General features: G+C 41.5%; 1 protein-coding gene across 1 annotated transcript in view; it reads right to left on the reverse strand.

Annotated features, from left to right (window-relative positions):
• Positions 1-15,146, reverse strand: part of ATP10B (ATPase phospholipid transporting 10B (putative)) — a 305,387-nt gene that overhangs the window by 122,279 nt on the left and 167,962 nt on the right. The window contains exons 3-4 of the mRNA XM_059062671.2: positions 6,945-7,239; positions 5,825-6,019 (exon numbers count right to left, since the gene is read on the reverse strand). Coding sequence (XP_058918654.1) covers positions 5,825-6,019; positions 6,945-7,219 — 470 coding nt within the window. The 5' untranslated portion in view covers positions 7,220-7,239. The remainder of the gene's footprint in view (positions 1-5,824; positions 6,020-6,944; positions 7,240-15,146) is intronic.

Raw genomic sequence — 15,146 nt, forward strand, 5'->3', positions numbered from 1 at the left:
TTAAGCTCCTGATATCTCTTGATCCTGGTCTTTTTGAGACCAGCATAAATCACACATACAACCTTTAGGTGACACATGAATAGGCTGTGAGCCGACCTGTTTTCTTTACCCATTTGAATGCTTCTCTTCCTTCAGTGCTCGCCTGAAATGTCACCTCTTCAGAGAAGGCTTCCCTCGGCTGGCTCTGATGTTTTTGGCAGGCAGATGTGTCACTGCAGCCCATGCATGACTGTGACCCTTTGTCCATAGGCAAGGGACACTGTAGCTGTTTACAAGTTCCTCGTGCTCTCTGGACTGAGAGCCCCTCGAGGGTACATGGGGCCTTCCATGTTGATATACACGTACTCGGTCCTGACGTAAGACTTGCTGAACAGATGAATAATTGTGTGCTCGGCTGCTGAAACACTGGAAGGCTTTTGCTGCCTTACGCTATGGGGACAAAAACCTTCATGGATTCCCTTGGTTCCCACTCCTGCTTCCTTGTTGCCTGTTTTCTGAATACAAATAAAAATATATGAAGCTGGATGGAAAAATATAATTCTCTTGCTGGGTATGGTTTCTAGATTCATTAAATTGAGCCCTGGGAGAAACTAAGCTAATACAATTCTGAAGCTAATCTCTCCTTGAAGTCATTCCATAAATCTGATTAATGGGTCACCTTTCGACCACAAGCACAGTTGCTATAGTAAAAGAAAATGCTCTAACAGGATTGTAATTCTGTAAACAAGGCTTCTGCTGTTTGCAAAAAGATTCTCTCACAGTATAAACAAGTCTAGGCTGGATGGTACATGGGATTAAGGTGAGCAAAATTCTTAGGGTCCTAGTATTCAACTGTACAAAAATGAGGACATTTGACATCAGTTTCTCAAATGTGTGAATCTGAGACAAAATGGATAGAACTAGTGCTTGAGATATAAGCTTTCATGTTGCTTCTCAGAAAAAAATTGTCCTCTCAGATCTTGTATTCTTTGCCTGACATCCTATCATGTATTTTGTTGGCCAAAAAGTTCATTCGGGGTTTTCAGTAAGATGGTCTGAGAAACCTGAACAAACTTTTTGGCCAACCCAATATCTTCAATGTTTGGCAGAAGGAAATGCTCCTCAGCCTCATCACTTAAGATAATAATATCTAGCACTTTCTATCTTCCTATTCTGGGGTTTTTCATAGAATTAATCCACTTCAGGGTTAGAAGAACTTTAAGGCTATACATTACAGAATGTCCCAAAGTGTGTCTGCTCCTGTTAATATGTGGAAAGCAATTCACAAGGAGTCGAGGCTCAAAAATATTTTAAGGTGATGATGTTGAGGTCATAGTGCTGGCCTCTCCAACATGTGTTTCTCCTTCTCTTGGAAATACCTCATTTTTAAAATCTGGATTTTTCACCTTCCCTGTGTAGCCCATATGCTTTCAGGGAAGTGAACCTCATGCTGGGCTCAATGGCTCAGGTATAACCTAATTAGCATAATCTCATCTCCTGCTCAGAGGGATTGGTTCAGGGATGGGCATGTGACCCACTGGGGTCACTGAGAGATGAGGAGGATCTGGGGAGTAAGCTTCCTGGACCTTCCAAGAATGCTTCTGGAAGTGCTTGTCTTCCTCCCTTTGTGGGTTATTGTATGTAGATGTGAGGGCTGGAGCTGCTGCAGCCATCTCATTGCCATGAGGGAAATCTACCTGAGGGTAAAGATGACACAGAGGGGGACTGAATGAAAAGGACAGCTAACTGCCGCAGCTAGAATGCTGACTGGCTGAATGAACCATGCCTGATCACCTGCCCACCTCAGCATATTTGTAGTGACTTAAGAAATAAAGTCTCTCGGGCTTCCCTGGTGGTGCAGTGGTTGAGAGTCCGCCTGCCGATGCAGGGGACACGGGTTCGTGCCCTGGTCCGGAAAGATCCCACATGCCGCGGAGCGGCTGGGCCTGTGAGCCGTGGCCGCTGAGCCTGTGCGTCCGGAGCCTGTGCTCCATAACGGGAGAGGCCACAACAGGGAGAGGCCTGCATACAGCAAAACAAACCCCAAAAAACAAAAAACAAAAAACAAAAACAAAGTCTCTTCATTGTTAAAATTGTTTAAGTTAAAGTTTCTCCTTCTTGCAGCAGAGAGCATCTCAACTGACACAACAGAATATATGTAGAACTGAATCACCTTGCTGTATACTTGAAACTAACACAACATTGTAAATTAATTATACTTCAATTAAAAATATGAATTTGTATATCCATTATCAATAACCATAAAGTCTTCCCAAGTACATATTGCATGATGTGTGCTTTTCCAAGGTAATTTTTCAGTCCTGACAACTATGATAAATCAAGTATTGAAATAAACTGAACTTAGAACCTGGTTTTCAAATGCTCTCTTTGTTAAACTATGATTCACCAAAATAGTGAAGAATGATCAAACCTATTATTATCACTAAACTTTTATCTATAATAATTTTAGAACGATTTCTCTGAAACTATATTATTAAGAAATAAATAAAATAATATTATTTGTTTAAAAAAAAAAAACCTGTATGTCCCTCCCTGCCAGTGAGCCTGGGGATAAATGTCTCTTTTTTCTGGATTGTTATCTCCTCAGTTTTCTGCCATTTTCCTGGAAGCTATTTTGAGAACAGAATGACAACAGCCTGGCCTGTACCAGGCCAGCACCCAGCACAGGTCAGTTTGTGGTCTGATTGACACTGAGATTATCCCCAAGAACAGACTTATTTTTGTGGGATGCTCAGGGCAGAGGATTTCTGGCAAAGCAGGGAGAAGAGAACCAGGCTCACTGAGGTCCACCTGTATCCCTCCCCAAGGAACCAGCCCCACCGTGCATCTTCTATGAGAAAAACAACAAAGGAGAAAGACAAAAAACAAAAAGTGATGGGGTGGATTGGTGACTAGAGAAAAACAATGTTTTCTTAAAAAATCAGTCTCTTTATGAAAGACGGCACACTCCAACAGTTTTTTTTTTTTCCTCTTTATAATTTCCTTACTCAAAGGTGAAGAATGACTCAATCTCAGCTCTAGGTATTCAGTGTGCTAACAATACTCAAGACAATTAGATCCAGCTGGAAAAAAAAAAAAAACCCAAACCTTCAGATTAATATTTTTAGATGTGCAATTTTGGTTCTGTAGGCAAGCAGAACAGAAGCTCATCTTTTGCTGAGGAGAAGGTATGAAAGTTCTCTTAGGGGTGCCCTGGAGACAGCTGAGTCCCTTGTATTACATGATCTACTTAGAAGCTTCCCCAGGCTACAATTTTCCGAGTGGAGTCTGACTCATAAACTCTATCATCCATCAGCCAGCTCCAAGTCATAAGCTCCGTGTTCTACCCCGGGGAAGAGAACTGCTTAGAAAGAAGCAGCCCCTAAACAGCTGTAGGGCACACCTCGGAGCAAGCCCCTTTCACTCTAAGAAGGACCAGAGCAACTACAGAATATCTTGGGGTCCATGAGATCAGAGAGAACAAGTCAGAGGGATGGTTCTTCTTGAGAGAGATGGACTTTTTCCCTTATTTGGCAGGAAGTCAAGCCCCTACCTGCTGTATTCATCTAAGTGACTGATTCATCCAAAGTTTCTTATTGCCAGCCCAGAAAGCGCTCTTTGTCACTGCAATCTCACTGTAAGCCCAGCCTCCATTCCCTTGCTTCTTTCTGGGCTACATGAATTGTCACAAAGTTAAGACACACGGTAACTCTGTTTTCTTCCCTTACTGACTGAGAGTGTGTCCTTTTCCTAACAACCCAGTTTGGTTTTTGACGCAATGGAGTCTTTCTAAGACAATGACAGGTATAAAACTATGTTAAAGAACATGGCAAGACAGGTGGTGAGCCATTTTTGTTTGGGTTGGGATATCAGAGAGAAAGCTTAAGGACAGTCTTGATCAGGCTAATGTGAGTTTTACATTCTGAAAATAAAGCAATTACAGTTTGTATACTGAGTATGTATCATACATCAGGAGCAGTGCTAAGTACTTTCCAAGGATTAGCACATGCAATTCTCACGACCACCTCAGAAAGTGCTCCAATTTTACGAAGGACAAAATGAGCCTCAGAGAGGTTAGGTCACTTGCCTAAGGTCACAGAGTTAACGATTGATGGAGACAGCGTTCAATCCAGGCACTGTGTCTCCAGGGCTGGTTCTCCCAATACACTGCCTACTGCTTCCCTGAAAAACAGTGATGCCACTTTTCTCCAAGGGTCTCCAAACCCACTCCAATGTGCTCATGGCCACACTGGACCTAAAATGGTTGTGAATTTATGCAAAACTCTTAAATGTCTAACACATTTGAAACAGCAAAGAAAATGTCACATAATAAAGACCTCCTAATTTCAATGAACGATTGACTCAAGCCTCAACTTCTCTTGTTTTGTGTTTTTCAGTTTGAAACCATAATCCCCATTGTGGAGAACTGAACAGTTTCACTGCGATAAAATAATGCTATCTCCCTACCCCATCCTTCCATAAACAGCACCTGCGGTGGTAGCAGCCACAGAAAGATCAGAGCTGGGGCCGAGACTTCCCCGGCTGTTTCGTTTTACCTGCTATAGACGAGGCACTCTCGGTTATTGATCACTGTATCGGATTTGTACCTCCGGAGGTCTTCCCAAGCATCCTTGATGGCAGTGACAATCAGGATGATACAGATTGGTATCATGCTCACTGCAGGCTGGAAAGCACTGACCACGGGGATAAAATTCAGAATCACAATGCCCACAAAATAGAAATTGGCAAACCGGTGTAGCTGCTCAAAGATGTTCTTGGGTATGAAGGACAACAGAGTGTACTTGCTGGTTTTAATTTGATTCCCATGATAATGTCTGTTGGGGTTCTCTTTGTGGGACCGTCCTTCAAAGGGCAGGTTGGAGACCACCACTCGTTTCTTGTCTTCTTTCCTTTTCCGCCTTTTCTTGCCTTCCTTTCTCATCTCTGCGCAATCTCGTCTCTTTAATTCTCATAGCAGGACACTTGAGCTCCCCGTAAAAGAGGTTCTTCCCTGATCAGTTCCATTGTTCAGCTGCCAGCGAGTGATGTTCCTGACATCGTTTACTCTGCTGAAAATTTCTCTCTTCTTTCAAAAGGAAAACTAAAAGTAAAAAGCCGGTATATAAAAACTCGGGGAGAAGTATGACAAGGAAAGAGCTTGCAGAGAACAGGTGTGTACCCACCAGGTCACTTCCTTCTGTTTGTGGAGACTCCACCTGTTGGAATGCAGACGTCACCCACAGGTAGCTTCCTTTTCCACCCCAGGCAACCAAGAACAGGCTTGCCAACTCTGGGTCCTAAAACCTACCTGGCTCAGTTCTAAAAGCAAGGATTTTTAGCCAAGAGCCACAGATGCTTTAAAAATGGTGAACATTTTCCTGTTTGGGAGACATTACCCATCACTCTCCAAAGAGCTGTTCCTGAACTTGGTCTCCTGAGATGATTCAGTCAATTTTAGAGTTTAATTCTTGAGGTTTCAACCCTGCTCTTAAGGCATTTACATGAGTTAAATTAAGGTTTCTAAATCTCAGCACTATTGACATTTTGGGCTGGATCATAATTCTTTGTTGTGGAAGGTTGTCCCGTATATTGTAGGATATTTAGCATCATCCTTGGCCTTTACTCACTAAATGCCAGTAGCAACCTCCTTCCCAATATGGCAACGAAAAACATCTGCAGACATTGTCAAAAGTTCCTTGCAGGGCAAAATTGCCCTGGTTGAGTATCACTGAATTAAATGAATTGAAGAAAATTAATGTGAGAAGAGAGACCAATTTTTTGAAAACACTGATAAGTTTGCATAATCTATTTGCCACAGAGAAAACAGAGGAATGATTTCCCTTACCTTTCATATATCTGGATGCTGGAGCAGTTTATCTCTCTATCAAGGCGGTGTCTCTTGAAGTCCTCTATGCCATCCTTGACCATGATGATGAACAGGACAATGGCCAATGGTAACATGGTGATTTCCCTGTGGAAGACTTCCATGGAGGGCATCCAGTTCAGAATCACCAGGAACAGGAAATAGAGGTTAGCCCATCTGGAAGGGGCAAGCAAGGTATGAGTGAAAACCATGGAGAAGACCAATATACTTGCCACATTACTGCTTCCCTACTATTAGCCCTTGCCAACTAAAAATGACATTCTCTTTCAGTGTCACATCGAACTTCATGGTAAGGGCTTTAAAGTCAAATCCATTTAAAATAGGGATAGTACTATCTACTTTAAAGGGCTCCTATAAATAATACACGGGATGAATATTTGTTATGTATGCAATGGAGGGTTCCAGAGTATAGTAGTTGCTCAATAAATGGTAGGTGCTAATAATTTCAAAACTTAGGATACTGTCTAGGTGCATATTTTGCTTTATAATTAAAAGATAATTTTGCATATATTATCTCAAAAGAGTGGCTTGCACTTTTATGTTTTCCAAGTGCATCTTTCTCCCTCTTGCCACAGTGCCTTTGCACATGAAGGTCTGTTTGAAAGAACATTCTCTGGCTCCCTTCTCTGACTTCTCTCTGCCTCTTTCCACGTAGTTAACACATTCTCTTCTTTCATATTAGACTTCCACAGTTACTTCATCCTAGAAGTCTTCCTTGACTTTCCTAACTAGCCCCGATTTCTCTTGTACTCACTCTAATAGCACCATATACTTCTCCTTGGAAGTATCTATCTGAACTATAGTTTACACCAATTTACATAATTCCTCAAATTAATATCTGTCTCTTTCACTAGCCAATATAGTCAGGACCATGGGTCTTTTTTTTCCCTCGTGTATCTCTAGTACACAACACATGACTTAACACAGAGTAGAATCTGATAAATACTGAATGAATGAATGAATGAATGACAAAGCTTCTCAAGGTACATGCATTTGGGCCAGAGGGTAGCATTTCTGAGTTCATCTGAGTGGCAAATACTTGGCTATCAAGTGTGTACTGTTCAGCCAAGTGGTCGTATACCTGTGAAACTGCTCCAAGAGATTCTGGGGCAGGAAGGTGAAGAAGGTGTACTTGGTGGTGCAGATTCTGTTGCCAGAGTATCTCCTGGAGACCTTGGCCCAATCCTGGTGGAATACGTTGTTGTTGGGGAACACTACCCGCTGCTGCGCCAGGCTGTAGTTCTGCGTCCCCTGCTCTGGGGACAGCAGTGGTGTGGCTTCTGATGGAGACTGTGGGAGGCCGTCTCTGACTCGCCACTGCCACCGGTACCAAGACGAGTCCACTGAGAGGGCCATGTCTGGCAGCAAGCTACGATCTGAGAAAGGACATGAAGTCACCAAGGTCAGGAGAAATATGAGGCGTGTCAATGCAAGGTGTGGCTATGTTTAGGACACATGGGTGGCATATTGGCTCATCCACTTGTCCACCCAACCATCCAAGGTAGACTGTGGCACACGCGGTGAGAAAAATATATTTGATCCCTATAATCCATACATTCTAGGGTGAGAGACATTAAGCAAACGATCATATAAATAAAATACAACTAACACTCTGATAGGTGCCATGAAAGCGTTTCAGCTGGTGGATGGTATGGAGACAGTGTAGATGACCTCGTTGGGGCAAAAGTGTGGACTGGAGGACTACGAACCCAGGGCTCAGAATTCTAGCTCTGGTTCATTCCTGACTCCAAATTGCCCCCTCACCTTGCTGGTGTTCAGTGTCCTCACCAGAGTATGAGGAGACCTAGTCTTACTCTAATTTTTTTCACAAGCCTTTTGTGAGGAACAAATTGGACAGTATGAAGGGTAAGTGGAGACATGTCTTAAAGGGAAAGCTATTTATTCTCTAGGTTTTCCCTTGCTCTAAAGTTTTCTGATACTGATGATATTTCAGAGAAGCTCATTTATGCTCAGAACCTCATGTGAGAGTGATTGGTGAAACAGGAGAAAGTCTCTTTCCTAGGAAATTTGGGCCTGAGGTGACTGGACTGCACTGAATGCGGTTCCATGAACGCCGTGGGCTTTTCCTGATCTTGTTGTCTGGGGGTGAGAGTTGGAGACCCCTTTCTTTCTTGCCATTCCATTTGGTGGTTTCTGAAACGGAGCCCTTAGTCCTAGATGGAGGAAGGAGGCTGCTTTATCTAGGATATTCCAGTTTCTGAGCTCTTTGTGTTACTTTTTGTTTGTTTTTTTGGCGGTACGCGGGCCTCTCACTGTTGTGGCCTCTCCCGTTGTGTAGCACAAGCTCTGGACACGCAGGCTCAGCAGCCATGGCTCATGGGGCCAGCCGCTCTGCAGCATGTGGGATCTTCCCGGACCGGGGCACGAACCCGTGTCCCCTGCATCGGCAGGCGGACTTCTCAACCACTGCGCCACCAGGGAAGCCCCTGAGCTCTTTTAATAGAACCTATAAGCAAGCTCTCAAGGTTCCTTTTGGCCAAATCTTGCTTAGAGACCCAGAAGAATTAATTCAAATACATACTTTATAAGGTTAGAAGTTGTAGATAGATTGCTTCTCACCTAGTAGGCTTGCAGGATGATTTTCTTTTGAATAAATGGATGAGTGAATGTCAGGCATGATTAATCTCACAGTGAGCAACCCCATCTGTCATTGAAAATGTGATTCACTAAAGGAGAAGAAGTTCCATTTCTCGTTTAAATGGTAATATTTTACCTTCCTGATGCTCCTATGATCTGACCCTTACCCTAATTCTCCTCATGACTTTAATCAATCCAAATGATTTCTAATGCACAGACCCCAAGGCTGAAAGAAGCTCTTCAGAGTCTTAAGTGAGGCCTTGTATCAAGCATGAAAAAAACTAAATGCAATTACTGACGCCCACCATAATGAGACAAAAGCAATATTATAACATGTGGTAAGCCCGAAAAAATAACGTGTATCTTCTTTCCCATTATTAAAATAAATGCCCCTTTCACGGATTCTTTTTTAAAAATATTATTGTTGGGCTTCCCTGGTGGCGCAGTTGTTGAGAGTCCGCCTGCCGATGCAGGGGACACGGGTTCGTGCCCCGGTCCGGGAAGATCCCACATGCCGCAGAGTGGCTGGACCCGTGAGCCATGGCCTCTGAACCTGCGCGTCCGGAGCCTGTGCTCCACAACGGGAGAGGCCACAACAGTGAGAGGTCCGCGTATTGCCAAAAAAAAAAATATATATATATATATATATTTATATAATTATTATTATAAAAGAAAAGGAAATGAAAAGATCATTCATGAATAGAGTGGAAAATGCAAACCAGAAATCTTGCCTTGGCTAATGCCATACATATCAGATGTCTCTCAATTTTACGTGATAAGGTCTTCATAAAGGAAGACTGGATTGACACAGGAGATGCAGGTATGTTAGATGGGGCAATTGAGAAAGTCCACTTATCATATTATATTCTTTTCTTTTCTTTATTAACAATGTAAAATGAGCTTCCTTAAAAGCAAAGCGGATGTAAAGTGGATGCCAAGCAAGTGGATGAAGTTTGATGAGGAACTGAATATTTGCACAGTTTCAAAGTATCTTTCCTTCAAATTATTAATTACAATGGTTAAAGAAAAAAAAAAAAGAATCACTTTGTAGTGGAGAAATGTGGCAGACACCACCTTACCCAAGAGATCAAAGCAAACATCACCCATTTGGGGATAACTGGATATGTTGGGTCTCCTGATACGATATACTGAGAAGAACGTCACTTCTGTGGTAGTCACAAGGAAACAGTGAAAAATCTCAACCTGGGGGCTGGTCTACAGAATTACTGACTTAGGTTGTTCAAATGTCAAAGGTCAAAGAAAAGCAGAGGAACTGCTTCTGATTAAAGAAGACTAAAAAGGTATGACAACTAAGAGTAACGTGTGATTCTGGATTGGCTCCTGGACAGGGGGAGATAAAATAGGTATAAAAGACATTACTGGACAATGGGAAAAATTTAAATATGAAATGCAGATTAGAAACAGGATTTTAATAATGTTAAATCTTCTGATTATGATAATTACATGGTGGTTATATAAGAAATTGTTCTTAACATATGGAAACCAAGAGGGGAAGGGGGAGGGGTGGGACGAATTGGGAGATTGGGATTGACATATATACACTACTATATATAAAACAGATAACTAATGAGAGGCTACTGTATAGCACAGGGAACTCTACTCAGTGCTCTGTGGTGACCTAAATGGGAAGGAAATACAAAAAAGAGGGGATGTATGTATATGTATAGCTGATTCACTTTGCTGTACAGCAGAAACTAACACAACATTGTAAAGCAAGTATACTCCAATAAAGATTAATAAAAAATAAAAAGCAACAAAGAGGTCAGCAAGAAGCAGCTAAAGAAAAATAAGGGGAGGAAGGAAACTGATTGACTTATTTAGCTAGATTATATTTAAGTATGGTTAGATGTAGGTACTCAGATGATGTCAGCAGTAAACCATCTCAGCTCTGCTTTCCCTTACGTTGACTTTAGTGTCATTTCCTAACTCCTGCAGGCATTGAAATCTTACTTCTTGTCCCCATGCATACATGTATTACCTGATCCAGCCTTTTAGGCAGTTGGCTATATTTAGTCAGTACTTAATTAAATAATAATATATATGAATTTAGTAAATAAGCTCTTTTTCTTTAGTCATTTGAAACAAAGAATCTTAAGGAAGGGGCCATATATCATGTCTTTTGTATTATGTGTAGCAGCTTGCATACAACCTTTCACAAAGCAGATGATCAATATATACTTAAAAAAAAAAGAAAAAAAAAGAAAAAAAAAGAAATTGCTCTTGTTTGCAGGAAATCCATCCTAAAGTCGTTACGGGTTAAGGGGCAAAACACTTCAACGGTTCAGAAAATAATATGTTTGTATATGTGTGTGTATACATATATGCGTATGTGTATATATACACAGTTAGCTAGGTAGAAGGTTGTGGAAGGGTGTTCCAGGTAGAAGAACTGGTTCTAGAAACAGAAAGTTCATAGGACTGTTCTATAGAGGCCATGAAGTAGGGGACAAAGAGTAGCAAAAGGTGAGGGTGGAGAGACAGGCAAGGGCGAGGTGGCCTGTTAGAGCTATTTATTACTCTGAGAGTAAGAAGTCCTGGAGGGTGTTGGGCCGGGAAGCTGCGGACAGATCTGTGGGCCCCAGGCCGTGTGAAGCGCACGAGAATGGGCTGGAGGGACCAAGGCGGGGAGGCAGCTCCTCAACCCACTGCTTCCCCTTTGCTCCAGAGAAGCTACATCTTTCCAAAAGTAGAACAGGAAACAAAGGGGGATTGTGCAATTCTTTTATCTGAGGTGTGGTTTATTACTGCTTTCAGAAAGGGAGGCGCATATCTGAAGCAACTCTCCAAGGTCCTTCCGATTGTAAAACCTCTCATTCTAATGTTTCTGAAATGGCACCTTCCAATAACAATCAACTTAGGGATTATCTTATTTTGCTAATGAACACTCAGATCACCTCTGGCTTGAGACAGTAATCCTCTCCAGCACCAATATCACTTTTCCACTGGGCAGAATGTCCCCTAGATGGGGTGTGTGGGGGTAGTATTTCTATACGGAGGACCATTAGTCTAAAATACTGGGTTTATTAGAGTTTGCTAAGAAGTTCTGTTCTTATTCCCAAACTTTCTCTATCCTGCCTGGCTCGCGTTTTCAATTAACCCTAGTTCTTCGCTTTTACATTTTAATGAACTCAACTAAACCCCATCTTTAGCAAATTCCATTTTTATTGTTAGGGGTCAATTAACCAGTTATTCATTGAATCAAAAAAATACTTATTGAACCTTTGTCAGCAGAAGTGCCACAAAGGAGAAGAGGGTGCAATGTGATTGCAGGACATAGGGATGTGACCCCGTCCCTGAGGAGGTGGGGTTCACTGAGCTGAGATCAAGAGATGAGAAGTAACTGGATAAAATTGTATGTGTGTGTCTGGATGTAAGTGAGCAAACCTAGGAAGAAGCCACATTTGCAGGCTTCCTGTGGCTACAGCAAACATGTTGACTTTAAAAATGGAAAGACCCAAGTGGGGCTAGAAAGCAGGAAAAAGTGGTTACTAGAAAATTATTTTCCCTTCATGTACAGTTCTCTGAAAAGGATATCAGTTGGTCAGGACCGTGGGAGCGGGGGGACCCTATAAAATTAAGTTTAATCTACACTTAGATTCTTGATGAATAGTATACTATCCTGATATTAGAATTAATTAGAATCTAAGAAAGTTTGGTTCTCAGTTAACCACAGGGGTTTTTAAAGCACTCCACCCTGAGGACAAAATGTGTAAATCTTACAAAAACAATTTCCTGTTAGACACTGAGTTAAACAGTAACCACCTTAGAAGAAGTAGTCTGGGGTTAGGGTGTCTTCAAATCTATCAATTATATCAGTTTCCCCCAAACTGCAAGCATTCTTGAGTCATCTTTCCAATTTTTGCTATACCCTAATAACATTTGTTTTATTAAATGCAGTATATTTTATTTCAAGTCAACTCACTTTTTAAAAGCTTAATCAGCTTTGGCTTTGTGCTAAAGCACTGATATCTGAAATTAGGAATTTGACACACATTATTTTTTTTAATAGGCACTAACAGGTCCGACTTTTATTAAAATAAAAACTGTTGGCCTGTTACTACAACATTTGTCCTAGACCATCTATAACTCTATTTGCTCTCTGGAAACCAGGTTCAAAAACATCACCAATCACCCAGAAAGTATCAGTCATTTTCATTATTTGAGGTATTTCCAACTACTGCAGGAAAGACTGCTAACATATTTTATAAGATTTTTGTTTGCTTCTCACAGAAGTTTCAGAACAACAGAGGCAACAGCAACAAAAGGTTTTTCATCAACCGTGAATTAAAGCAAAAGTCCAGTGACCACATTCCTATCCATTCCCCAAGCATTTTACTAAATCAAGGAAAGATTTGCAATAAAACAATCTTACCATCAATTTCTTATTCATTTTGCTTTCTCCATTTATGTTGATTGGATCTGCTTAAGGAAATGGCCATCACATTTATGCAGTCTTTTACCTATTTTACCCATACCCATTTTACAGATTAAGAAACAAAAATAAGGGAAATAGAATAATCTCTCTGTAGAACCTGTCATTTCTTCCTACTCCACTCCAGGAAAACCTATATTTACTAGAATCTGAGGTATACCTTTTTTTTTAAAAAAAAATTTATTTGGCTGTGTTGGGTCTTTGTTGCTGCACATGGGCTTTTTCTAGTTGAGGTAAGCGGGGGCTAACCTTTGTTGTGGGTGTGGGCTTCTCATTGCAGTGGCTTCTCTTACCGTGGAGCATGGGCTCTAGGCACGCAGGCTTTAGTAGTTGTGGCACACAGGCTCAGTAGTTGTGGCTCGCGGGCTCTAGAGTACAGGCTCAGTAGTTGTGGCTCACGGGCTCACTTGCTCCGTGGCATGTGGGATCTTCCTGGACCAGGGATTGAACCTGTGTCCCCTGCATTGGCAGGCGGATTCTAAACCACTGTGCCACCAGGGAAGTCCAACTTTTTTTTTTTTTCACATTTAATTGTTTTGAACCTAGGATATGTCACATTATTGATATGGTAGTGTTTCTTTTTTTTTTTTTTAACCCTCTTAACATTACTAAGAGTCTCATGCTCTACCAACTGAGCTAGCCCGCAGGCTTCCTCACAACATTATTAAATTGATAGCATTTTAGATTCAAAGAAATGTCTTTGGCTGTAGGCCAGAAAACAGAAATCATAGTTTGAGAGCCTCTCACTAAGGTTTCTAGTTCTGGGGCCCATCCAGGAAAGTTCACTAAGTCTTCATGAGAAAGGAATGGTCAAAGGGGAGACCTTATCCTGCAGTAGAGTTCAGCTCGGGTAGAAGCCTTGTGGATGCCTCAACTTCAGAGTCTTCATTTGCCTTGAACTCAGTACAGGAGTCTACATAGAGCTGCTATGTGCCATCAGTTCCTGTAAGTACTAGACAGTGCTCTGTCCTTCCCAAAGGGAAGGGCAAAAGCTGTGATTGTGCCTCATTCACAGACCACAAAACATGTCCTATAATTAGGATGCCAGATGCTGCCTTCCTCTAGAGAGGAAGAAATACTGAATAAGAACCGAGTCTGCAGGCCCTTGCACATGGTGGGGTGAGGATGGCTGCTTTTAGAGGTTGGTGAAAGTGGGAGTAGTGTGAAAGGTGAGGGGAGAGTAAGAACGAAACAGCAATCACCTTAAATAAAATTAACCAAAGGATGCAGTTCTGTAGAAAATAATGAAAATACCTGACAAATGAAATCCTATAGGACCTTTGTGGGAAAGGAATGATCAAAAGATAGATTTTTATAAAACTTACATATTATCAGCATGCCACTCTCAGTGTCCATCACGAGTCTAGTTAATGTTTTTTACCCGACTGATTTTCTCTTAGCTCCTCAGTCCATAAAAGACTTACTCCAACAGATTTTCAAGGATAACTATTTTTTAAACAGATGAGAAGATATTTCTGTAGTCTGCTATGTTAAACGTCATTATCCTCCAAGTTCATTAGCATTTAGGGCACCACCAGTTATCCAGCAAGCTTATCTCCCATTCAGTGTATTTGGAGCTCAAGCCTCACTCACGGAGTATTGGACAGAGGTAGTCCTTTTGCCTACCTGCCATCTCTACTTCTCTGCTGAGTATCTTAACTTTATCATTTCTAGAACTCTTGGATTCTCTCCAAAATTCACTTTGGCTCCAGTAGTCCTTATTTCTATGAATAGCATCTCCAGTTCCCCAAATGACCTAGTCATTACCTTTGATTCCTCCTTCATTTGATACAGCCGAACTATCTTTGTGCTCTATCCATTTTTGTCTTCTGAATATTCTTCAAATCCATCAGCTTCTCAACATTTCTACTGCTTCCATTTTAAAAAAGGCATTAGCATCTCTCGTCTTGGATGATGGCAACAAACTTTTAACTGGTTCCTACATCCTTGTTTGTTCCCTTTCCAATCTAGCCTTCATGTAACAGCCAGAGTTATTTTTCTAAAGTGTAAGTTAGATCATGTCAGTTCTCTTATGAATGCTCTTTATGATTGCCTTTGTACAAAATCGAGACTTCTCACTGTGGCCTACATTTCTTTATACGATGCAGCTCCTGCCTACCTCTTTCCTTGCTACTCAATATTCTCAAACACTCCAAGCTCTCCCTCTCTCTCTCTCTCTTTCTTTTTCTTGGTGCATGGATCTAGGCATTTAGTAGTTCCTTTCCTTAAAAG

Source organism: Kogia breviceps, chromosome 4 (assembly GCF_026419965.1).
Source record: "Kogia breviceps isolate mKogBre1 chromosome 4, mKogBre1 haplotype 1, whole genome shotgun sequence".
Taxonomy (NCBI): domain Eukaryota; kingdom Metazoa; phylum Chordata; class Mammalia; order Artiodactyla; family Physeteridae; genus Kogia; species Kogia breviceps.